The following is a 27,213-nucleotide window of genomic DNA, read 5'->3' on the forward strand; positions in this document are numbered from 1 at the left end:
AGTTGTTGCAGATAACGTTGATCTAGTCCTACAATTAGAGTTATTAGATGTACAGTGTGATAGAGAACTAAGAGATAAATTTTTAAATCAGAAGGATTTGTGTGGCTTGTGAAAGTGTCTATAAAAGCCGTAGCCATCAGCATGTATGGGACTTCACGTGTTTACTACAAAGCGAGGCTGTCTCTTCGTCTCCAGTCTACGGCAGCGGCTCCCCACCTTCTGCGCTCTTACGTCACATGTTCTCTCCGACGTCACACCATCTCTCTTACATCACACGCCAGCCAGTTGACCGACTCTGACCTAGATATTTAAATTCGTCGCTGTTCGGGCAAAATGTCATATCTCACAATGCTCTTCCTATCAATTATTTTCCTTAAAAGTGGTCACGCCTCCCAACCACACATAGATGTGCAATCTATCAGAACAATTTTCGTTGTGTTCATTTTGGTATGCTAACGTTTAAAGGAAAATGAACCTTAAGTACAATATACTGTAAGAGTGCGTAATTCATGCAAACATACATTCCCAGAGTGTGGTACTATAAGGTTCATTTTCCTTTTCACGTCAGCACAGGAAAAGGAACACAACGAATATTGTTCTGGTGGATGAAATATCCATTTATGTTGCATGGGGGTGTGGCTAGTCTTAAGGACTTTATTATTATTATTATTATTATTATTATTACTACTACTACAAGTTGACTTATTTAAAAGATAGTTTGTATCCTTTAAAGTATTTTAATGTTAAATTCCGTGGAAAGAAACTTAGGGTCACGCGTGAAACCTGTTTTAGATTTTCATTTTCACTTCATTATCCATTACATTCCAGGGTTAGCTTTTCCCCGGACTGAGCGGAGGATCCCACCTCTGTAGCCTCAAGGAAAGTGTCCTGGAGCGTGAGACTTAGGGTCTGGGATACAATTGGGAAGGAGGACCAGTGCGTCGCCTATGCGACCTCACCTGCTATGAGAAAAAGGGACCTTGTGGGAATGTGGGAAAACAGGAAGGGATAGACAAGGGGGAGTGAAGGAATTGGCCGTGGCCTTAAGTTAGTTACCATCCCGGCATTTGCCTGGAAGATAAGTGGGAAACCACGGACAATCACTTCGAGGATGCCTGAGGTAGGAATGGAACCACCCCTTTACTTACTTGACCTCCCGAGATTGAATGGACCCCGTTTTAGTCCATGTACCACTTTTCAAATTTCGTGGTAGAGCCGGGAATCGAACTCGGGCCTCATCACACTAACCATTACACCACAGAGGCGGACTGTTGTGGATTCTGCCCGTCATTAAACGACTATTCCTGCTGATGGCTGATTTTTTGTCCAGACCGCCATTCCAATTATTATGGTAATCGTCCTACAACGTAGCAATCTCGATATCATTTGTACCATTATTATTTGTTAGAAGTAGTAGACTCTTGATCCGAAGATTTATATACTCAATGAACGACGGAATGGTTTTTGCGCACGGCGAATGTGAAAGGTGTAGTGTAATGTAATAGGATCACGTCCCCTGAATATATCCTATGGGCACAGGCATCTAAACTTGTATACAGTGCTAGTGGCCGTAAAAATGTCATATCCACTAGATGTACTCAAGCCTTATTGTGGCTGTGCTGGAGGTAAGAGAACCATAGCCTCTCAACAAATTAATGTGTATGTGACGTTAGAGTAGCTCAGTGCGAGCTGCTGTCCAGACAGTAATCATATATAGCGAGCCTTGCTTGATTGACGGTCTCGGCGTGGAATAATGTGTCTGAAACTATGATTTGTGAAATGGGTGCATCCATTTCCTATTAGAACATGTACGTTGTGAAATTACTTCTCACTGTAGGAAATATTCGTATGCAGTCGTAGACAAATAATTTTAATACAGGGTGTGTCAGAATCATACCGACAAAGAAATCGGCGATGCTCTTCGTGTTATATTAAGAACAATGGTGCGATCGGATTGGCGGAAAAAATATTTCTCTTCGAGAAATGAGTTTTTTAAATTTATAAAAATGCTATTTGTTCGGGGCGTCGACCTAGAAAGATCTTTTCCCCTATTTGCACTATATGTTACGAACCTGCGTGTATATGGAAATTGCGGAAGTGTAAAGTGTTGAATGTGAGGAAAGGAACGTTAAGGAAGACACAAACACCCAGCCCCCAGGCCAGGGATATTAATCGTTTACAATTGAAAACCCCTGACTCGGCCGGGAATCGAACCCGGGGCCGTCAGATACAGCCGGACGCGTTGCCCCCTACACCGCGCGGACGGACAGGTTATTCTGTTACTTCCAGGCGCGATATTCAAATTAACGAACTCGCCGTATTTGCTATGTCAGAGCACAAGCCGCTGCCATGCTTCAGGGAAGAGAAGGGAAGGGAGGGGAAGTGGGGTGTATGATGGAGACAGAGATAATGCTCCGCGCATGTGCACAAGTTTCCTCGTTCAACTGGCACAGAATTGCCCTTGTCTCTCACAGGCAATATCCACAGTTCGTTTATTAAACAGACGTAACCGCATACACAGTACCAGAACACACTGTAATTAAAACACACTTGCCAGTCAAGGAAGGCACGAGATCGTTTCTCCTCTCGTCTGCTGGTCGCAATAACGTTCTTTATTATTTTGTTTGTTCAGAATGGTCTTTACGTCGCACCGACATAGATACACTAGTGTCCAAAAGTTAAGCATAAGTTACGAGTAAGCAGGGCAACAGGAAATAGACCGCAAATCGCATGACATATGCACCTACCAACCTTACGTGTTCTCTCTGTATAGGAAAGGAGTGTTTCCTGCTTTGAATAGCGGCGTAATCGCAAGGTAAACACAGCCAGTGGCTGCACCTCATATTCCCTCAGTCGTGTTTGCCCTGTTATAGTATGCGGAGCGTAGCCTCGTGGAGAACGTGACAACATAATGGCACAACGACGCCATTTTGACCCCGTTCTGCAGGGTAGAATACTCGGCCGCCTGGAAGCAGGGCAGATACAGACCGAAGTCGCCGTACCCTTGAATGTGCCACAAAGTGTCATTTCAAGGCTTTCGAGACTATTTCTAGACACAGGAGATGTTAGTCGTAGGCCAGTACCAGGTCGACCAAGGGTAACCACCCCACAGCAGGACCGATATCTGGCCTTGACCGCCCGATGAAATCGGAGTGCACCTGCAAGACAATTGTCGGCGGAGCTTGCATCCGTCTCTTCCCGGCAAACTGCGTACCGGAGGCTCAGAACAGCAGGGCTGTTTGCCCGACGTCCAGCGGTGTGCGTCCCGCTCACTCCAGCACAGAGACGGGCCAGTGCCGGGCTGAGTGGCTCAGACGGTTAAGGCGCTGGCCTTCTAACCCCAACTTGGCAGGTTCGATCCTGGCTCAGTCCGGTGGTATTTGAAGGTGCTCAAATACGACAGCCCCGTGTCGGTAGATTTACTGGCACGTTAAAGAACTCCTGCGGGACTAAATTCCGGCACCTCGGCGTCTCCGAAGACCGTAAAAGTAGTTAGTGGGACGTAAAACAAATAACATTATTATTATTATTAGACGGGCCAGTTTACTGTGGAGCCGTCAACATCGAAACTGGACCATGAATGAATGGAGGCATGTGCTCTTCACAGATGAATCCCGCTTCAGTTTGCAGAACGACGCCCGACGCACATTAATCTGGAGGGAACCGGGTATCCGATACAACCACAGGAACATCGTGGAACGGGTCCAGTATGGTGGTGGTGGCGTCATGATGTGGGGCGGAATCATGTTGAATGACCGTACGCATCTGTACATCTTCATGGGAGGTCCGAGGAACACTGTTAACGCTCGGAGATACAGGGATGAGGTACTGAGACCACATGTTCGACTCTTCAGAGGTGCAGTTGGTCCAGACTTCCTCTTAATGGACGATAATGCCCGATCACACGGCGCTGCTCGGGTGGATGAATTTCTGGCTGGGGAAGACATTCATTGCATGGACTGACCAGCGAGGTCTGTTGATCTGAAACCTATAGAACATACCTGTGATGCATTGGCGAGGCGAATTGCATCCCGGCAGCCTGCACCAAGGACCCTCCAAGACCTTCACATTGCCCTTTCGAAGGAATGGGATCGACTGCCACAAGAACTCTTGGAACATCTGATAGAGAGCATGCCACGTCGGTGCGAAGCATGTGTGGCCGTTAGGGGTAACCATACACCCTATTAATAGCATACTTTGTTGTGGAAGACATTGCCAAGTTTTGTTACTTGTTGTCAAAGGTGTACCTTAGCTATCAGAACCTTTCTGACACTGTTTTTGGACAAGTTGTGTGACATATGGTGTGTGAATGAGCTTTCGTTTGTTCAGCAATCCGTCTGACATTCCTATCAGGTGGTACGGACTCGTTTAGTGATTATGCTTACATTTTGGACACGAGTGTAGGTCTTATGGCGACGATGGAATAGGAAAGACCTAGGAATGGGAAGGAAGAGGCCGTGGCCTTAATTATGGTACAACCCAGCCTAGTGTGAAAATGGGAAACCACGGAAAACCATCTTCAGGGCTGCCGACAGTGGGGTTTGAACCCATTATCTCCCGGATGCAAGCTCACAGCTGCGCACCCCTAATCGCACGGCCAACTCGCCCGGTGTTTATTATTTAACATGCTTGAAGATGCAACACTGCCGCCCCGCGATTGTGTATTCCTTCACTCACATCTTTGTAAACGGAATGAAATACTGAACGAAGGAAACAATCCTCCCAATGGTTTGATTACAGTAGATGTTCAATATGCCCCCCTCCTACTTCGATGCACAGTTCACAGCGGTGTAGTAGTGACCTTGGTCTCCGTTCAGGATGTATGGTGTGTCGCGAATGACCTCTAAAGCTGCCTGTATTCTTGTTGCCAGTTCATCTTCATTTTCTACGGGGTTCGCATAGTAGTCAATTTGTGACAAACAAAGTGAACACTGCCTACTGGAGGTGGGAAGCGACTGTGTGAAACGAACGAGAAACTTGTGCATTCGCACCGACTATTATCTGTGTCTCCCACTTCCCACTTCCCCTCCCTTCCCTTCCATTCCCTCCTCTGGCGCACAGCAGCAGGCAGCGGCTGGCTCTATGGTGTTGCAAATACGGCATGTTCGTCAATTTGAATCTTGCGCCAGAAACTAACAAAATAACCTCATTTTCTTGAAAAATAAAGACGATTTCTCTCCGCCAATCCAATTGCAACATCATTCTGAACATAACACGAAGAACATCCTTTTTTTGTCGGTAGAGATTTACACCCCGTATAATGAATGACATCGATGATTTAGTAAATTTTTGCGAATAGTAATATACATATTCAAATTGATGATTTCACGACCCGTGTTAACAGACATAATCTCTTTTGAATTTTTACCATGTAAAAGAGGAAAACTCTACGAATACCTAGTTACCAGCTATTGAAGTTTTGACGAGATGGTTCTCCTCCCCGTCCTGCACTATCTCCATTAAATTTCGGTTTTCCAAATTCGTACTCTCCTCATTAACAGAGACATGTGCTATTTGTTACAATAATAATTGATCGTTTTTGTGTTTTTAATTATCAGCATGAAATTTGTACACATTTATGAGAAAATATGTATCTTTTCAGTGTTAGAGACTTTTGGATTTTAACGTTGTTTTTCAAATCATCTCGAACTTTGATTCTTGGAAAAGTTACGATGGGTAGGTTAGGTTATGTATTGTTCAGGAAATAATTGGACCAACATGAAATGAAAAGGTAGTTCAAACTTGCCTCAGGCGAGGGACTTTTTCCTTGAAGGAGATTCTATTTTATACTTAATGGAACACCGTGCTCTAAAGTCCAGTCTGTCAAGGTATTTTTGGAATAAGAATATGTAAATATATTGCATAGGTAAGGCACTAGCCAAGACACCAAACCCATTGGTAATTTGCGGAAATCATGAAAGCAAAATGAATAAAAAGCAATTAAAACTGAAATTAGCCTCATGGAAAACATTGTCATTGTTGGGGTGATGAAATACAGAATATTTACAAGGACCTGTAGGCTATCTAATATGACAAGAAATAATTTAGGTAATTATGAAGAAAAAGGGAATGGGCACTATGTACTAACAAGAGATTGTATTTATAACATACCTATTATGAATCTTTGTTAAAACCAATAATAACAATTAAACCTCCACCTTTATTCTAATAATTTTTACGCGTCTATAGCTTTAGATATACAGTCAATATCTGGTGAGGTCGAGTCCTATCATTAACGGTTTTAAAGATGGTTTTCTGAGGTTTCCGACTTTTACATACGGGAGGTTGTTAGAGATTCCACTGGTAACTGGTATAAACACAGACTGGTTCTTTCATCGTCTTGCAGTCATGCCATTATATTATTCCAATAATGGTAACATCTTACAAAATCAGAGTATTACTAGCACGTTATGATACTAACCTTAAACATACAACATTAATGAAACTACAACAACAAAGAATAACTAGAACAGAAATGTTGAGGATGTATCACAGTTAAGAGTTATGGCCATTTCCTGTACAGTCCTAGCCTTTCCCATCCACCGTCTCAGAAAACCACTCTGGGTTGTGCGACATTAAAGAAGTAGCAAATAAAATAATAAAGAGAATATCTAAACACAAAGCACTGTGTAAAGTATAATTTTACGCACTGTTGGCATTGCGCGAACTAAGCCTTTGAACACCAGTGCGTTAAGATGGCAAGTACGCGTGAAGCAATGACAGTCCAAATAAACACTTTATTACAAAGTACATTTTCTTTGACTTAACTGGAATCACGTCTCAGTCTTTTCTTTGACTTTGACAATATAGAAGTGACTTAGGTGAGAGCGATGCCAGTCAAAAAATTGCTTATGCAGCCAGTTTCTGTTTTGAATGGTGTAAAAATATCGCTCATAGGGTCCAATGGAGCGCGCATTTCAGTTAATAACTTCTGTTTCGGCGAGGAAAGTAACGGGGAACTCACTCCTCATTTCCCTAGTTCACCCCTTCAATGACGCCTACGGCATCTGCGGCAGCTGGAAGTGAAGCTGTTTAAGATCCAACTAGCCTTCAGGCTATGTACTCATACATACATACATACATACATACATACATACATACATACATACATACATACATACATACATACATACATACATACATACATACATACATACATACATACATACATACATACATACATACATACATACATACATACATACATACATACATACATACATACATACATACATACATACATACATACATACATACATACATACATACATACATACATACATACATACATACATACATACATACATACATACATACATACATACATACATACATACATACATACATACATACATACATACATACATACATACATACATACATACATACATACATACATACATACATACATACATACATACATACATACATACATACATACATACATACATACATACATACATACATACATACATACATACATACATACATACATACATACATACATACATACATACATACATACATACATACATACATACATACATACATACATACATACATACATACATACATACATACATACATACATAAACACGCCAAAAGTCATGTGATAGCATATTTAAATTTGATAGTTGTGTGGTATCACCGTACCATGACGTCTTGGAAGTGCCCAGATCTGTATCAGGAGTGATCTCACGCCTCTAAAGTGAGTGTAAACACCGTCTGCGTTGATCGTGAAAAAGTGACGTGGATTATCGTCTTTCGAACCAGATGGACGGAACATTCCATTTTCGAAGCTATGCGGACGTTTAACATTCCTAGATTTTATTATGTACAAAATTTTGATTTTCTTCAAATGACGGACTCCCTACAACTTTATTTAAAAGATAAGCATGGGCACGTTTATAAGTGTAGACATTCATTTCCGAGATTTACTGCTTTAAACGGTACGTTGTATTGACAAACGGACTGAGGCATTAGACAAATCTTTTAGTGTTCTACATGGTTGGTCCTATGACATTTTCTTGTATCTCCTATATTTATGGGTTATATTGAGTTAGTAACATTGAATAGGATAAAATTTTGGCACATTGCTTTATTTTTCGGATACTTGTGTGTGGCAGCTGGAATTATAAAATTTGGGTAGAATATAGCCACTGGTCGTGTCAGTTTGCGTGCGAATTTTATGATTCCACCCATAAGTGTGTAAAACTATGAAATACATGTGTAAAAAGCGTAGAATTAACCCAAAATCGATAAATGCAGCTCTATCTAACGTATACGGGATAGAGATACGACAAAACGTAATAGGACCAAAGTTATAGATCTCTTCAAATTGAGCCGCGATTGTGCTATCAGTTTTGTGATACGACTTACCGTTTAGCCACCAATTACCCCGAAAGGAAGGTCTACAGTGTCAATGAAATTGCCTCCGTCGGGGCCGAAATGTTACGCAGTTGAACATCTTGGAATTTTTCCTCAAAGGGGAGAGAATTCAGTTTTCGGAATTAGTACTCGCATACATACGGATAAATTAATGAAGAGAATAACACAGTTGAGAAAGTTCACATTAACTGAATATAGAATAACAACTGAGGACAGCCGGATAGGACAAATATGTAAATATCAAGTGAATATATTGAAAAAATGGAATGTCCCTTATTAAATTGTGATGATGTGAATTACGGATTTAAGATAGCGGTAACAGAGGAGAAATTTAGGCCCAGGGATTCTTAGATAAGAAGGTGACATATGGTGTTATTACTTAAGAATAAAGCTGGTAGGCGAAGGCAAGAGATTAAAGAAGAAAACAGAAGTATAAGAGAAATGCAGTAAACATTATAGCAATTGCCATAAAACACCTTACGGTGTGAAATAATGGGCTACACTCCGCGACAATTTTGAAATTCTAACAGCCAACCTTAGTGTTGTTCGAAGACGATTGTAACCTCCGATTGTATTGCGTAAATATCTCGCAGAGTGGCAGCTTGATGTCTCTCTCGCCTTGTACCCACCGAAGAACGACTAGTTTACAGGAATAATGGCAAAAGTGGCATTATGTTACTTCCCTGCTGCTGACCAGCCAGAGACGTCGCCATGGTAACCGGTAGAATCGTTGTCGACCTCTGTGAGTGTCCGTCACTCAATGCAGAGCATGAAAATGAGGAAAAATAGTAATTTTCCTCATCATTTGAAGAGTAAGTTAAATTATGTTTACGGAAAATAAATAGTATAACAGAAAATTAAAAAAAAACTGTTCTCGTATCCCTTTAAACCTCCAGTCTGTCCAGTGATTTTTAAATCATATGTATATTTCAACCTGCTCCTGTATGAGTATATTATAAATATGAAGTTTGGTCAAGATCTGTCCAGTCGTTTCGCCGTGATGGTTGAACAAAGAGACAGACAAACAGATTCAGAAGCTAAAAATCACTGATCCGGCCTTGAGTCGACCTAAAACGGATAAATATCTGAAAAATAGGAAAAATAAAGTAAAATACAGACAGCAGACCCCCTAGAATTTTATTTATGTATTCAAAACACAAGTATTTACGTTACGAAGTTGAAAATTTGGAGTTGTAGCGCCGTTTCTTTCCTTCTTCGCTCACTTTTCAACAGAATTGTGATATGCAAGCTTACGTTTGAATAACATGGTTGATACTAGTGTTTTGAAGCTGATGTAGCTGTGTGTCTGTAGGATGGCTGTTGGTACATTTTAGTACATTATTGAGATAAAAGATATACGACGTAATAATATGGAACTGGATACCTTTCGCCTATATCGCTGAAGGCGGACATTAGATCAATACACAATATCTTGCCTTTGTATTTAAACATACTTCGCATACCGTATAAGCCAGCAATGGACACAGTTCAATCGGTCAGTGGAAGGAGGAACTAAATCATATTTTCTAATTTTTCAGGAGAAACATATAACTGATTTTTGAATAATACTGCGCTGAACAAATTAATTTTTTTTACCAATTGATACACGGCCTATCACAGTTACCACGCAGTTAAGAGAATCGATATATTTAATTTTGGCTACATATTTATTTAGAAAATAACGTAGATGCATGCCTGTGACTTTGTAAAGAGACTACGTCTCTCATAGTGCACCAATATTGGGTCAACCTGCATGGACAGATTGTCGCTAGGCGACAGTGGCTTACTCTGTATCATGATAGTCTGCTAGGAAGTATCATTATAGGAGAATGGGAATATGCCGCTATTTTTTATGAAGCTGGCCTACTTTTCCACATCTTTTAAACCACTGCAGCAATTTCAACCAAACGTGGTACACTTATAACTTACTATCTTACTGCGGGGGTAAGTGGCACTCCCTGTGGCTCCAAGTAGCCTACGCAATGGCCTCCACAATATGCACTAGCCATGCATCTTGGTAGATATGCAAGTTACCAACTGATGAGCCCAAATTATCACACTGGGGCGAAACGCTGGCAACCAAGAATGGAGTTAGCAGGAAAATTTGTAATTTCCAATAAGGGACCATTTATATTAGAATTTTCAACATCTTATATCAAATTATTTAGAAGGATTTTTTTAGGTGAACCCCATTTTAAGTCCTTAGGGGTAGAGTGCTTTGTATATTCAGGACAAAAATTAGCCACCACCATTTAAAGTTGGTACTTTGTAATTCACATGGTTTTGAATGAATTAGTATTTCTTCCTGGCTTCTATCTCCATTTAACCCCCTAAGAGGTGCAATGTTTTAAAACACTGTCATTTAATATCTAAGGCATGAAAGAGCAATAATTATATGAAATTACAAGTTAGAACCGCAAACCTTTACAGTGGGATGAATATTTACATTTTAGGAGTTTAACCCCCATTTTACCTCTTTACAGGTGAATTTTTACAAACCCATTCTTTTACAGCACCTACGATGAAAGATAAAAGGTACATAAACAAATAATTCGACATTGTGCACATTTCCTGAGTTAATCAAATGAGATATTTCGCATCATCTCAGCTGCAATGGATTATTCATATTTTTAAGTAAGCGTCTGAATTAGATATATGGATGACGCCGAAGACAACAATCTACCCAAAACATGGTCACTGCAAACAACATTCATTAGAAACGTTATTTTAATAACGTCTGGGTAGAAAGTGATATTTACCGAGCTCGATAGCTGAAGTCGCTTAATTGCGGCCAGAATCCAGTATTCAGGAGGTAGTGGGTTCGAACCCCACTGTCGGCAGCCTTGAAGATGGTTTCCCGTGGTTTCCCATTTTCGCACCAGGCAAATGCTGGAGCTGTACCTTAATTAATGCCACGGCCACTTCCTTCCCACTCCTAGCTCCTTCCTGTCCCATCGTCGCCATAAGAACTGCCTGTGTCGGTGCGACGTAAAGCAACTTGTTAAAAAAAAGAAGAAAGAAAGAAAGTGATATTAAATATTTCCTGAAATAAGAATTATAACTCAGCTGTTTACAGGAATTTTGTATGCAATGCGCTCGCGAATTTTATAAAATAAATTTCGTTACTTGTTAAAAAAAACAGTTATTTTAATTTTCTCTTAATTTGAACTGTCTGTTGAAATAGCAATGACATAGACACATGAAGCGGGTCGTTGACCCTCGTGTGATTTAGAAATCCGACTCATTCCACAAATATCACACTCTGGCTAAACATTTACTATTTTAAACTTGAATATTAAAAGTGACTATATTTTACAATAAGCCTGTAACTGGTTTTATTATGAGAGCTGTTGTACGTATTTGTCTACCCTGAAGGACGAGAGAATAGGATACATGCTTTCTGTTTTTCTTCCAGAGCTAATTTTATCCCGATAAGGCTGTACTGAATACACAAGACCTTATTTCATGCAGTTTTTAAAAGTCACGCAAACTATTTTGGTCTGTCTTGTTTTTTCCAGGCTGAAGAAAAAGAAGGGCTCTTTTTTTCAATCGATCACTTCTCTCCAGAAGAATAGCGCCAAGGTAAGTAAACTTTGTTGCTACTCGGTAGAACATTAACATTTAGTGGTCTCGTGTATAACGTGATATTGTCTCCAAACTTTGTTAGCATTGATCAGCAGTCTGTTTGAAGGTACAGTGACATAACATACGGCTCTGTAAACTATATTTGTTCCCAGATGACTTATAATATCACCTGACAGACGAAATATAATAATATTAATAATAACCCCCTCCCCTCATGAAAGCATTACTCATAATAATTTTCATATTACAACACCTAGTGTTAGTGAACTCCCGGTCATACATTTATGGTAAAAATTGGTCTGCAAATATTTTGTGTCTTATTCGTGTTAATAGAGAGTACACATTATGAAAAACAACCGTTGAAATATCCAATGAAGTTTATGAGTTATAATATTTCAAATCCATAAAAGTACCCCAGCCGGTCCCATGGTGTAGGTGTAGCATGCGTGCCTTTTTCCCGGAGGCTCCGGGTTCGATTCCCGGCCAGGTCAAGGATTTTTACCTGGATCTGAGGGCTGGCTCGAGGTCCACTCAGCGTACGTGATTAGAAGTGAGGAGCTATCTGACAGTGAAATAGCGGCCCCGGTCTAGAAAGCCTAGAGTAACGGCAGAGAGGATTCTTCGTGCCGACCACACGACACCTCGTAACCTGCAGACTTACGGGTTGAGCAGTGGTTGCTTGGTAGGCCAAGACCCTTCAGGGCTGTTGCACCATGGGTACTTTCTTTTTATAAAAAATACTCCACTTTTTGTAAAGACAATCCTGTTCACTATACTACAGCAGGTATTGTGGCTACTTAATATGTTTCTAAATATCTACCCAATAGAGTGTATATTTCCGTAAAAGTCGAAAGTTGAAAATATCACTTTATTTTTTTATTTTTTATTTTTTTGCATTTTTCACGACACTCACTTCGCAGTTCGGATGGTGACTGTAACCTCAAAGATAAGATGCCAGTCAGTGATAATTATCCATCTGTAACATGTATAGACCACTGCGATCTGTTGAGCGAATCCTGCAGTACCTGAGGAGTGAAAGCTTGGAGACAGCAGCTCATTCCAAAGATGTTTCAAAGATGTTTCCAAAGATGTTAGTTTTTATTATTTAAGGGCAAATTTTCGAAAAGGGACATCCCCAGAAAAAGCACCCTATGTTACTTTCATCTTTCGCCTATTATGTCAATATACACTCTGTTGGATACTTACTTAGAAAAAATAAAGTACCCATATACCTTCTGTAGTTTTGTGAACACCGAGCTCAATAGCTAAAGTCGCTCAAGTGCGACCAGTATCCAGTATTCGGGAGATGTTGGGTTCGAACCCCACTGTCGGCAGCCCTGGAAATGGTTTTCCGTGGTTTCCCAATTTCACAACAGGCAAATGCTGGGGCTGTACCTTAATTAAGGCCACGGCCTCATCCTTCCTACTCCTAGCCCTTCCCTGTACCATCGTCGCCATAAGACCTATCTGTGTAGGTGCGACGTAAAGCAAATAGCAAAAAGAAAAAAATGTTTAGTGAAAAACATGTTTAGTAAACAGGATGCTCATTACACCCAAAATGGCATTTTTATAGGTTTGACTCATAGACTTTATTTGATATTTCAACGGTTGTTTTTATAATGTGTAGGGGAGACCGGGGTTAGTTGTTACAGTTTTTTAAAATAATTTAAACTTCCCACATACCATACGTGGCATATGAATACCAACGTAATTGGTTACTACTGCCATTCAGGTTAAATTAAACAGTTTTTTTTACGGTCATTCAGCCGTATATTTATATGCATTTTGCAATTATTTGTCAACATGTACAGTGTAACAACTTACCCCACGATGGGGTATGTTGTTACACTATATGGGGCTTGTTGTTACAGAGGTTTGAAAACAGTACATACCCTAAATATATTCATTATTAATTATGGATAAGTAGGTGACAGTATGTCATTTTACGTTATATTACTAATGTGATATTGCTAATTTTATGATCAAACTTCTTATTATTTGATGAATCTTTCATTGTTCTCAACTAATCTGAAGACTCACACTCGAAGTCGCCACCAGAGTTGCAGTTCACACAAATATAGAGCTTGTCGAACTTGGCACAACAGTCATGCTCCCATTGGTGGCATCGAGTACACTGAAGCCATTTTGTTGGTGGCCTAGAGCGAGAGTAAGGCTCAGCACACTCAATACAAAAGCACTCGTCTTCTTCCTCCGATGATTCTGTTCTGTGGACGATTTTCTTGATCTTTTTTCCGCATGTTCCACTTTTTAAGGGCCCTCTGTCAACAAGTTGTGCCGTTTGCTGGATTCACGCTTTTCTGCCTTCGCTTGTAACGCTGCTTTTACTGGAGTGTCTGTCAAAATTGGACTTTCCGTCGTCTTCCGCTAATGTGCGGTCTTACGAAGTCCTTCCTTAGGAAATGGACTTAATTCTTATGGACTTACGTGAAGAGTAGTTGAAGAAGATCCTGGTGTAGGAGACGATGCAGAAGGGTCGCTGCATGCATAGCTGTTCAAAATAAGTAATGAAGCATTAAGATCGCCAGAACACTGATCTCTATTGGTTTCTTGGAGTGGACGATCAGTAACGGCAGAAGGCAAGAAATCATCGCCTGAAAAGATCTGGCTGTTAATGGGCCATATGCCTGTAACTAAGAACCCAGACTTGATGTTGTTAGGAGTGACATCTTCGGGTAGCGACTGGCGCACTATGGTTTGGATATCATAGATGGAAAGAGTTTTTCGAGGATTACTTTTCATCTACGCGTCAGAAGCACAGCTCACAAACTTCTTGAAAGGTCCTAAAACACATCTACTGAAGGGCTGTAGTTTGTGAGATGTGTGCGGTGGAAAGAAAAGCAATACCACACCATTTTCCTTTGCGAGGTTGAGAACTGAAAAAGCAAGGTGAAATATCAAGGTGAGACTGATGGTTATTCAGAAGAAGAAGAACTAGTTTCTCCTTGGTAGCCCTGGAGTGAGTAATGAAATGTCTCATGAAGGACTGAAAATCTTGACCTGTCATCCATCCTGATTTATTTGCAGATCCTGCACTTCCTACGGGTCCGTTAGCGATAAAATGATCTCTGAAATTCTTCCTTGGGAACACGAAAAAGAGCGGCACTGAATTTCCACCCGCACTTACAGGCACAGCAATGGTAACTAAGGTACCCCTCTCCGCAGATGTCACAGAACCAACTTGTTTCACACCTTTCCATGTACGACTTTTTAGCGTACTGCCTCTATCTCTCTTCCGTTTATAATTCCTCTTATCGCCTTAGAAAGTAAGCTATATGCATCCTACATACTTGCTATACATTAAAATCTAGTGAGGGGCAAGTTGTTACACTGCAACAACCTACCCCCAGCTTACTGTAACAACTAGCCCCTTGTAACGCCATTTTGTTTCGCAGCTTACATCAACACCATAATATCACAATTCAGATTTTGTGAATATCCTGTTCCTTACCTCAAGTGTTGATAAATTATTGATGTAATTATTGAATCCAAACCTGTTGATGCTTAGAAACTATGAAACAATATTCTGTTAACAAAGAAATTACTCGGAGACACGAAATACACATTTGCTCACATAAACGCTGCGTGGCTGAATGCCACGAGTCGCGGGGTTGAAAGGAAAACCGGACCGACTAGTGACACCATCTGGTGGAAGGGCGAGGGTATACTACTGGTGGCTGATTTAAACTTGGAATATAACATCTTGCCCCGTGTAACAACTAGCCCGGTCTCCCCTAATCTATATTAACACGAATAAGGCACAACATATTTTGCAGACCATTTCGCACCATTAATGTATGACCAGGAGTTTACTAACTGATTTTCGCTAGTATTCTTACACTTTTGTTAATTACTGTAGTTGCAGTGAAATATTGATATTTATGTAGCACTATAAGGAAAACATGAAGGTTTATAATAAGAAGAGCAATGCTAAAATTCTTTTAGATGGTGGATATACGAAGTCTACGTATAGCAGTGACATTTGTGTTCATAACATACATATGTATTGCAATTTAACAGGTACTGAATATTCTTTGTAAGAGTGAACTGTACTTGTTCATTTCTTCTCACCATATGTATGGGAAGAACATTTTGTTGTCTCATTTACAGAAGAATTTCGAAGTTATAAAGGGTGAAAGAATGGACACATTTCATGGAAGTATCATTCGAAATATCGGATAAAAAAGAAAGGTGTCAAAAATTCTCTTGGGAAAATCCAATGAACACGACTATGTCTTTCAATGAGTGGAACTGAAATTGATAGCGATTCATGTATTTACATCTAATGAATTTTTTTCCGAGAGATATCTGTAATTTGGTGTGGGTTGGTGGGATTCAGTGCATCGAAAGGGGGAAACTAACTCAGGACCTGTAAAATTACCACGAATGAAATAATCAGGTTTCTAGAGTATGATGAGATGAGGCCTCTTAAATAGAAGAGCCTTCTATATATCTCTCAGTAACCGAGCTCGATAGCTGCAGTCGCTTAAGTACGGCCAGTATCCAGTATTCGAGAGATAGTGGGTTAGAACCCCATTGTCAGTACCCCTGAAGATGGTTTTCCGTGGTCTCCCATTTTCACACCAGGCAAATGCTGGGACTGTACCTTACTTAAAGCCACGGCCGCATCCTTCCCTGTCCTAGCCCCTTCCTGTCCCATCGTCGCCATACGGCCTATCCGTGTCAGAGCGACGTAAAGCCAATAGCAAAAACAATCTCTGTCATGGCCATCCGTCAATATTCACGTCACACCCTGCATAGTTGCTAGGCAACATTGCGTCACACATTTTGTGTCGCTAATTTCAGATGACTTCCAGCCATAAGACATGCATTAATCAAAAATAGTTCTGAATTACAGTCTCAAATGTAAGAGAAATATAGGACATCCCAGAGAAGAATGAAAATATGAGGTATGATTAAGCTAACGACCTAATGTTAGGATTTTGATGATGATGATGATGATGAAAGTCTTGATTTTTTAATTGTGACATCAATGCTGTAACGCCGCCATGTAACGGAGCCAGGGAATGTCGTTTATACCGCAGGCAGTATGTTTAAATGTCCACATTCCTCCCAAGTAAATGAACACGCCCCTTCCATTTCATATAGGTACGCAGAGATAACAGAAACAGAGTGGTTGTGAACGAATGGTCGCGGAATGCAGTCGCAATATTTTCGAAGCAACAGCAGAGGAGCTGGATAAAAATTTTATATGATAGAGGTCGGATTCAGTCTCGTGCCGTCTGTTAGGTATTCTTTATGAATGATCCCTCCAGCATCAAAAAGTTAATGTGCATTGTCTTGATGTGTGAATTCTCGCACCTAACCTGTTTGGATTTTGGTGACCCTAGACCGCACCACTCCAGGCTTTGCCTCACCGATTCTGGGCCGTAATTCAGGCACCACGACTCCTCGCCTGTAAAGATGCATTCAATGATATTCCTGGGGTTCGTATATTAATAGTTGTGGTAATGGAATTGACAGCACCTAAAATGGACGAAACCCCTGCTAAATGGAGTGAGAAGATTGCCAAGTCAACAGAGGCACCAACATGACCAATTCCTGGAGAGAGGGGAGGGAGGATACGAGTGGATACACTAACCACCATGTTGATTAAGTCTCCACAAGCCTCCTTCCAATCTTTTTTGATGAAGGTGAATGAAACTGGGTGAGCAAGTTAAAGGAATCGGCCGGTGTCTACGAATAGGAACTGTCCGGCATTTGCCTGAAAGTGAAAATAGGAAACCACAGAAAACCATACTGTGAACAGCCGACGATTGGGCTCGAACGCACTCGTCTGTCGAAGGCAGAGATTGGCTTCGTAGCCGTTGCTCGTGAAGGCGCGCTGTCATTCCGTTCGATGAATGTATCTGGAATATATCGGAATAAATGTGGGATATTGTGTACAACAGTAAACTTTAAAGCCTGAGGTTAGGAAGGGTACACTTGAGTTCCAAATATAGCACAGTCGCAATCAAAACATTTACCTTCAGCAAGTGTGTGGTGAAACCAAATTAATAATAAACAGTACTGACTTCCGTCTACAGATGCCATGACCACTTCTTCAAGTCGTTTCATAGCGCACTTGTCTCTTAGAGTGACTACTCTGATCATATTAAAAGCAATAGCTTCTTCCTAGTGTCCCAAAATCATTTACATTCATTGCCCAAGTCGTGAATTTTAGTGTAAGAACATCTAATGTCCGTTTCCTTGGCTGATAGTCCAACCCTGTGACCTTCAGTTCCGAATATTTCGGCTCCTGTTCCCAGAGGGGTAGAGGATTTAATCACATCTAATCTCTGGCTTGGGGACTGGGTATTTGTGTGTTTCAATACACATCGCTTCAACTGCGCACAATGCACCTCATTTAAGAACCACCATAGAAAAACGCATTATTTATGTCATCTCTCGACATAAGGTTGGCTTCAGGAAGGACACCTGGCAGTAAAAGAAGGCCACGTATACGTTCATTTGTGCGTGTGTGTGAGACAGACAGATACACTGACGAACAGACAAAAAGTGAAGCAAGAGAATACGAACGAGTGGTAGTTTCAGGACAGAACGCCGTGAGATAGAGCGAGTCGGCAACCTTTCACTCACTGTTGTATTGCATGCTATCTATCCAGATCCTACCTGAGGTGCAAGTTATGGATATCGATGCCAGCACACAACGATTTATTGCCATTTAGAATATTCTAAATTTGTTTCCTCTCATTCTCTGTAAAGGTAGTTGTTTGCTTAAGTTGTTGGGTTCTCATTTCATACACTGAATTGATGCGGTTCTCCATGCCACACTATCCTATGCAAATATCTTCATTTATATGTAACAGGTACATCCAACATCTACTCTAAACTGTCACAATCATGCCTTGTCCGACTCGTTGGCTGAATGGTCAGCGTACTGGCCTTCGGTTCAGAGGGTCTCGGGTTCGATTCCCGGCCGGTTCAGGGATTTTAACGTTCATTGGTTAATTACAATGGCTCGGGGGCTGGGTGTTTGCGCTGTTCTCAACATCCCTGCAACTCACACACCACACATAACACTATACTTCACCACAATAACACGCAGTTACCTACACATGGCAGATTACGCCCGCCCTCATCGGAGGGTCTGCCTTACAAGGGCTGCACCCGGCTCGAAATAGCCACACGAAATTATTATTACTATCATGCCTTCGTCTACTTGTAAGTTTCTACCTCTTTCATTTTCCTCAATAACAACTGAAGAAGTCCTATGTATTTTAAGATGTGTCCTATCAGTTGCCTGGTCATATTTGGCAAAACATTTCACCTCTCAGCAAATCGACTCAGTATCTCTTCATTAATGACCCGATCAACACTTCTGACCGTCAACATTCTTTTCAAACACCACATTTCGAAAGGCTCCATTCCCTTTCTTACTTCACTAGTTACTGCCCATATACCGCTTCCATACCAACGACAAACTATACATAAAAGCATCAATAACGTAATTTGTACGTGGATAACTATGTTTGATGTTAGCAAGTTAATTTTCTTAACCCCTCAGCGCCGACCTCTATACGTGGTATAGACCCCCTTTTCTTCCGTAGCCGCCGACCTCTATACGTGGTATAGACCCATACATGGTTTCGCACTTACGGCTATAGCGCGAAGAGTTTTGGTGTTATGGATATGCAAATTGTTTTGTTTCCAAGAAGACATTTTCGGGTTTATCAGTGTTCTAAATAAGTATTGAAAATCGTTAAAGTGTAGCTGCTTTTGCAAGGATAAGTATATGTCAATTATGTCTGAGCACCAATCCCTGCTTTTTTAATAGTCCGTTTGCTTCATTCTTTCCCACAGAATAAAATAAAGAAATGATGATCTGAGAAGTTTGTCTTTTCGTGTGATGTTCTTTGCTCTAATTTTGTATTAAGAGTGCGGTTTATTTATTATATTTGTCTTTATTTCTCAGCTTGTAGTCTTTTCGTAACTCTCTACGAGTACTCTGTATAGGCATCAGTTAGTGCTGCTTTCTGTCATACGACACGAGAAGCAGTTGTGCATGGTATATATCTCGTTTGAAAGACGATGTATCGACCTTTTAATCTGAAATATGTATCGAGTTGTTTTGATTCGTCATAAATGTTATTCCCCTCATTCAGTTTCGTCCTGCCGCTTTCGGTCCCGCTGCAGCTTCATCAGCTTGTGTGACGCACCGCGCTCAATGGCTAGCTCCTGCTGAGTGTAGCGTGCTTGAAATATTGTATAATTCAAATGAAAGTTTAGTCGGAAGTAGTAGTGGCAGTATTAGCAGTAGTGATAATGAAATAGATGATGCAGCAGTGGTAAATGATGAGAGTGATGATGAGGAGGAACCAGTACTTGGAAATTTCGTGTAGGAGGCTATAGATACGCATACAGGTCAAAGGGAAGCTTTCAACAGTGAATTATGATTCCTAGATTCTCCAATAATATTTAGACAAGTCGCAGGGACAAACATTGAGCAGTTATCTTATCAGTTTCAGCTGATGGAAGGTTTGTTTACGTAGTGCAAAATACGCTTCTCGGGCGGGAAACGAAATATTCAAGGCCGGCGCGCATCAGATAATACAGTTCCAAGGTTGCAGGAAATACGTTTTATCAGGAAATTAGCCCCAAGAGTGAGAAATCCAAACCTCAGAGACGTTGTATCGCGAGTTCAAAACACGGTGAAAAGAAGACATCGGTGTACTGCTGCCAGGAGTGTGCCTTGGGTCTCTGTCTCGAAGAGTGCTTCGAACTCTATCACATGGAACTAAATTACTAAGGAAATGTGAAACAATTATGTAATTATCTTCATGTACATAGTTCTACCATAAAGAATTCCAAATTTCGTGAATATCGGGCCACTCTTACACTAGTAGTAACGCTTTAAGTGAATCAATGTATTTCAGTCGCGCGTAGTTGAAATCTCATCCGGCCGCGGGATAGGAAGCTCTTTAAACGGCTGCGACGCTGAGGGGTTAAGGAATAACGTTCTTTGATAGTGCTAGTTTGCATTTTATGACTTTCTAACTTCTGCCATCGTGAGTTTTCCTGCCACTCAAGTAAGAATAATCACTCACCTCTTTAAAGACGTAATTTTCTAATATAAAATTTCCTGCATCATCCGACTTCATTCGACAGCATGCCATTGCTTTTGAATGCATTTATTTTAAATCTTTCACTCCTTTTCAAGAATAGAAGAAGATACCCAACAAATTAATCAGGAATTTATCCAGAATTTCAGGAGACTCGGATAGGATAACAGTATTAACGGCATACTTCAGGACTTTGATTACATCTCCTGGAACTTTGACACCTCTTCCAAATTTCCCTTCGAATTCCTATACCACTTGTTCCATACAAACATTGCGAAGAACCACGGATAAATTGCAACTCTGGCTCACTCTTTTCTGGATTGCTGATTCCTTTTCACAGCACTCGATTCATCTCATTATAGAGTGATTTTGTTTATCCAATATGTAGGTTGATACTGAATCAACGAATTTCTTCTTTTTGTCTCCTCTAGCAAAGGGGCTCACAGCCTAAGAGGAGTATGAAATATTAATGAGGTAACTCATGTATGTTTAAGTTTTTTTCAGTTTCTGTTCATGTTTTAGTACAGATCTCACCATTGAATTGTGTACTCATAAATGCCAATCGACCGTGTGCGAAACCCGCACCTCGAGGACAGAAGGTCAATAATATCTTTTTCATTCCAACTCCAAGGTTTCCGGAGAATTCCCTTATGTTTGTTCCTTGTTCGAACCTTTCCACTCTTTACTTGATTTTCCTATTATTGAAGTTTGGAAGTATTTTTCTCTTCTTTTCTCAGAACTACAATATCAGATATCTCAATACCAATGGTCTATAGTTCATTGTCATTTATTTTTCAATGTTTCTTATTTAATTTACTATATCAATATTCCCCAATTTTATATCGACGAACTGAGTGATTTGGGTAGTACAAGACGTGTAGCTGTGAGCTTGCATTCGGCAGCCCTGAAGGTGGTTTTCCGTTGTTTCCCACTTTCACACCAGGTTATTCCTGAGGTTGTACCTCAATTAACACCAACACTGATTCCTTCGTAATCCAAGCCATTCTTATTCAGTTGTCACTGAAAAATTTTGTGGAGGTAATCTCATTCCGACACTGTAGATCGTTCTCATCTCACCAACTCGACTCAGCATCTCTTTATTTATGACCTGATCAACACATATGACCTTCAACATTCTTACGTAACACCATATTTAGAAAGATTATATTACATTTCTTCTTCCTTCACGAGTTATTGCCCATATTTCACTTCCATACGACGCCACCTCCATACACAAGTCTTCAATAACGTAATTCTGTGCTATTCTTTTGACCACTGTGCACTCGATTGTGATCCTAATGCGCCGTTTCTGGTTTAATTTTATTTATAACGTATTTGTTTCATCAATGGTGGAGTAAAAGGGCGTATTAACTTGAAGTTGGACATATTGTATTCGTGTATTCGAAAATTTTACGATGTATTTTGTCAAATAGACGTCCGTCGGTAACGGATTTACCAACGGAACTGTCTTTAAAGTCGGTTTTATGATATAGGCTTCCAGAGGAAACTTTGCTTTTCTAATTAGAATTGACGATTCCAATATTATAACGATTGCACTCGAGCGTATACCTTGGCAGCCAGTTTGTTTGGACGGGTGAGATCGTAGAAATGATATTGGCTTTTGGACCTATGACTTGTCAAGAAAACAAAGTCATACTCTTTACTTTTCGCAGAGGACTTTGCTCTGCGTCTTCAGAAGAAAATCTTAACTGTTCACGAGGAAGACTTTAACAATAATGAGGGTTTGAAATGAAGACTGCTTTGCTGTTGGGGTTGTAATGGTACGCTCGTTCATCACCAGGTGGCTCGCTGCATGCTGGCACAGCGCTCCAAGCGGGAGCTGACGACAACGTTATGCTCCAATTAAGATGTTCTATCACACCGTGCGCGCGTAAGAAGTAACAGAGAGGACATCAGACGAATCAGGGACGAATGTGGTCGTAGAAATAAGAAACTAATAAAATAATATGCAACGAAAGGCACAAGATAGAATAGAACAGAGCTGAGAAATAATGTGTATGGAGAAAACCAGAGGATGATGAGAGACGGTGAGGGGGGTGTTGCACAACCCGTGAAGCAGAGCAAAGTTCTCTGCGAAACGTAAAAAAAAATTCACCTCGTTTTCTTGGCACGGCATAAGCCCAAAAGCCCATATCATATCTACAAGTACGGGCCGTGAAAGCATCAATGTTAGCAATAATTCTGGTGTCAATCTTTCGTGTAAGAGTTCTTATTTCCAGCGATATGATTACAATTACAATGGCGATATTGTTAATAGATATTGAGATATCAGCGTTGCAAAATAGCGTCACGTTTTGTGGCAGGCGTTTCACTGGTAGTACACCCCCAGCGCTGTTTCGAAAGTAAAGGCTTTCCGCCGTGGTTTCCCATTTTCACACCAGGCAAATGCTGGAGCTGTACCTTAATCAAGGCCACGGCCGCTTCCTTCCCACTCCTAGCCCTTTCCCGTCCCATCGTCGCCATCGTCGGTGCAACGTAAAGCAACTAGCAAAAAAAAAAAAAAAAAAAAGGTAAAGGCATTTTCTCGTCAAATTTTTCTCACTTATGTGACTTTAAACCATTACCACACAAAACTATCGAGCGGGTCCACCAGGGTGCTGAATTTGTTCTTATTGGATAACATTCTAGCTAACAAGCACTGGTTTTAGTGGAACTCAAAGCAAAAGAAAGCACGCTTACAGGTTTCTAGGACTGTTGGTAACGAGCAAGTGGCTTCGGGGTTTGGATTACGTAGTAATCAGCTTGCCTTCTGGAGATAGTGGGTTCGAACCCCACTGTCGGCAGCCCTGTGGTTGGTTTACCGCGCTTTACGATTTTTACACCAGGAAAATGTCTTACTTAAACCCACATCTGTTTCCTTCCCACTCCTAGTCCTATCCCATCCCCTGTGTCGGTGCGATATAAGTACACAATAAAGACTATTGGTATGAAGCTCAAACCTCAGGATGTCCCATTTTTCAAAAATCGGAACCACAAGGACCTGAATTCTCATTTAAAAAGGGCCCACGTGCATTGATCGGAATTCAAACATCGATCACCTTCTGAGTAGCCGATGACAAAAATTCACTCGGCTTTTACGCCACTGTCTTACTAAGAATCCCACTTGAAATTAATGGGATTCAAACCCGTGGTACTCTTGTATTTCTAGAAACCTTTCACTAAGACATTGTTAGCGATCACTCAATACAAGACAATTGTTACACCCAAACTAGAGTATGTTAGGGCAGTTTACCGATCAGGCTGCAATTTGTTCCTTCAAGAAACTGGAGGAGTACGAGAACAATTGTCAAGGCACTCATGTTATAAGAAAAATTAATGTTACCAGCTTATGGCAATTTAAAATTAATTTGCAAACATTTGGCATAACCGGCTTAGAAAATCGGGGAGACATAATTTCCTACGTATGTTTATTAACAGTGACTTCGACTATTCACATATTTTTTAAACCAAGGTTAATTTATAACTTCCTCGCGAATCTCATGGCTTTGTTTGAAAACATCGCACCACACCACAGGATCTCTACTGCGTTTAACTCTGCTCCGAGAAGAAATGGCGCTCGGTGTTTCTGTGATGAAAATCCTCAGTCATTCAACCGCGTCAGGAATGGAATGAGTGAAACCCACGTCTAGCGGCGAGCATAGGAATTGTGCCGCTTGCCGAAGACTGTCGCACTCCTCTGGAGCAATGATTAATGACTGACAGATGAAATGAAGTGATAATGCAGGGCGATGCTGGAATGAAAGATGACAGGGAAAACCGGAGAACCCTGAGAAAAACCTGTCCTGCCTCCGCTTTGTGCAGCACAAATCTCACATGGAGTGACCGGGATTTGAACCACGAAATCCCTGCGGTGAGAAGCAGGCGTGCTGCCACCTGAGCCACGGAGGCTCTTGTATCTGTCATAACCTACAGAAATACGTACAGTTGCTCAAAAATTTGTATAAGTTCCCCGCAGGTACCATACTCTTTTCTAAGAAATTTACATTGGAGGTGAATTATATTTTGATAATAAATCAAATTAAGTCTGATAAAATATTAAATATGAGAACCCTAAAATACTGTCTACTCCATTCAATTATTAAGCGACTATTATATTTTTAATTTGTTTACAAAATTCAACAGTACAAATGTAATGCGAATACAAGATAGCATGTAGTACGATTCTCCATTTTTTTATTTCCTGCAAATGTTCTAGAAGAGATAATTAATTCTTCTTCTTATTATTATTATTAATATGTCCTCCTCTGTGATGTAGTGGTTAGTGCACCTTCGATAGCCGACTTTGCCACGAAATTTGAAAAGTGGCACGAGAGCTGGAACGCCGTCCACTCAGCCTAGGGGAAGCTGAGTATAGTGGGTTCGATTCCCACTTCAGCCATCCTCGAAGTAGTTTTCCGTGGTTTCCCACGTCTCCTCCACGAAAATGCCGGGATAGTAACTAACTCAAGGCCACGTCCGGTTCCTTCCCTTTTCCTTGCCTACTCCTTCCAATCTTCCCATCCTCCACGCACAAGGCCCCTGTTCAGCATAGAAGATGAGGCCGCCTGGGCGAGGTACTGGTCCTCCTTTCCAGTTTTGTCCTCTGACCCGATGTCGCACGCTCCAGGAACTGCCCTTGGAGCGGTAGAGGTGGGATCCCTACCCGAGTCCGTGGGAAAAATCAACCCTGGAGGGTAAAAGGATTAAGAAAGAATTATTATTATGTGTTTATTATTATAACTATTATTATTATTAATATTATTATTATTATTATTATTAAATAAAGAAATAGCCTTGTAAATCCCCTAAGGGTTATGGCGTCCTGCAATAAAGGGACAATTTTCCGTTGGACTCATCAGATGAGCAGGTCATGAAAAGCATAATTATATAGGTTATTTTGTAGTTTATTTCGTGAGAACGTATTAATGCGTGTTGTTCACTTGTGTTGTTTCACCTCCGAGTTGATGTAATTGTGTCTTTCAAGATAAAAAGTTCGAGAAAATGTATTATTACATTCTTGGCACTTGTGTTTTCCCCATTATTATTATTATTATTATTATTATTATTATTATTATTATTATTATTGTTATTATTATTATTCAATAGAATTGATGGTAGAATGAGTTCTTGGTTCAGGGTACTTACAGGAGTTAGACAAGGCTGTAATCTTTCACCTTTGCTGTTCGTAGTTTACATGGATCATCTGCTGAAAGGTATAAAATGGCAGGGAGGGATTCAGTTAGGTGGAAATGTAGTAAGCAGTTTGGCCTATGCTGACGACTTGGTCTTAATGGCAGACAGTACCGAAAGCCTGCAGTCTAATATCTTGGAACTTGAAAATAGGTGCAGTGAGTATGGTATGAAAATTAGCCTCTCGAAGACTAAATTGATGTCAGTAGGTAAGAAATTCAACAGAATTGAATGTCAGATTGGTGATACAAAGCTAGAACAGGTCGATAATGTTAAGTATTTAGGTTGTGTGTTCTCCTAGGATGGTAATATAGTAAGTGAGATTGAATCAAGGTGTAGTAAAGCTAATACAGTGAGCTCGCAGTTGCGATCAGCAGTATTCTGTAAGAAGGAAGTCAGCTCCCAGACGAAACTATCTTTACATCGGTCTGCTTTCAGACCAACTTTGCTTTACTGGAGTAAAAGCTGGGTGGACTGAGGATATCTTATTCATAAGTTAGAAGTAACAGACATGAAGGTAGTAAGAATGATTGCTGATACAAACAGGTAGGAACAATGGCAGGAGGGTACTCGGAATGAGGAGATAAAGGCTAATTTAGGAATGAACTTGATGGACGAAGCTGTACGCATAAACCGGCTTCGGTGGTGGGGTCATGTGAGGCGAATGGAGGAGGATAGGTTACCTAGGAGAATAATGGACTCTGTTATGGAGGGTAAGAGAAGTAGAGGTAGACCAAGACAACGATGGTTAGACTCGGTTTCTAACGATTTAAAGATAAGAGGTATAGAACTAAATGAGGCCACAACACTAGTTGCAAATCGAGGATTGTGGCGAGGTTTAGTAAATTCACAGAGGCTTGCAGACTGAACGCTGAAAGTCATAATAGTCTATAATGATAATGTATGTATGTAAGTTATTATTATCCTTACCGAGTGGAGTGGCCAAGCG

General features: G+C 40.7%; 1 protein-coding gene across 1 annotated transcript in view; it reads left to right on the forward strand.

The window, feature by feature from the left end:
- The window catches only part of nwk (nervous wreck), a 1,047,247-nt gene that overhangs the window by 713,481 nt on the left and 306,553 nt on the right, over positions 1-27,213 (forward strand). Inside the window, exon 7 of the mRNA XM_068227774.1 lies at positions 11,907-11,970. Coding sequence (XP_068083875.1) covers positions 11,907-11,970 — 64 coding nt within the window. The remainder of the gene's footprint in view (positions 1-11,906; positions 11,971-27,213) is intronic.

The sequence above is a fragment of the Anabrus simplex genome, chromosome 5 (assembly GCF_040414725.1).
Source record: "Anabrus simplex isolate iqAnaSimp1 chromosome 5, ASM4041472v1, whole genome shotgun sequence".
NCBI classification, from domain to species: Eukaryota; Metazoa; Arthropoda; class Insecta; order Orthoptera; family Tettigoniidae; genus Anabrus; species Anabrus simplex.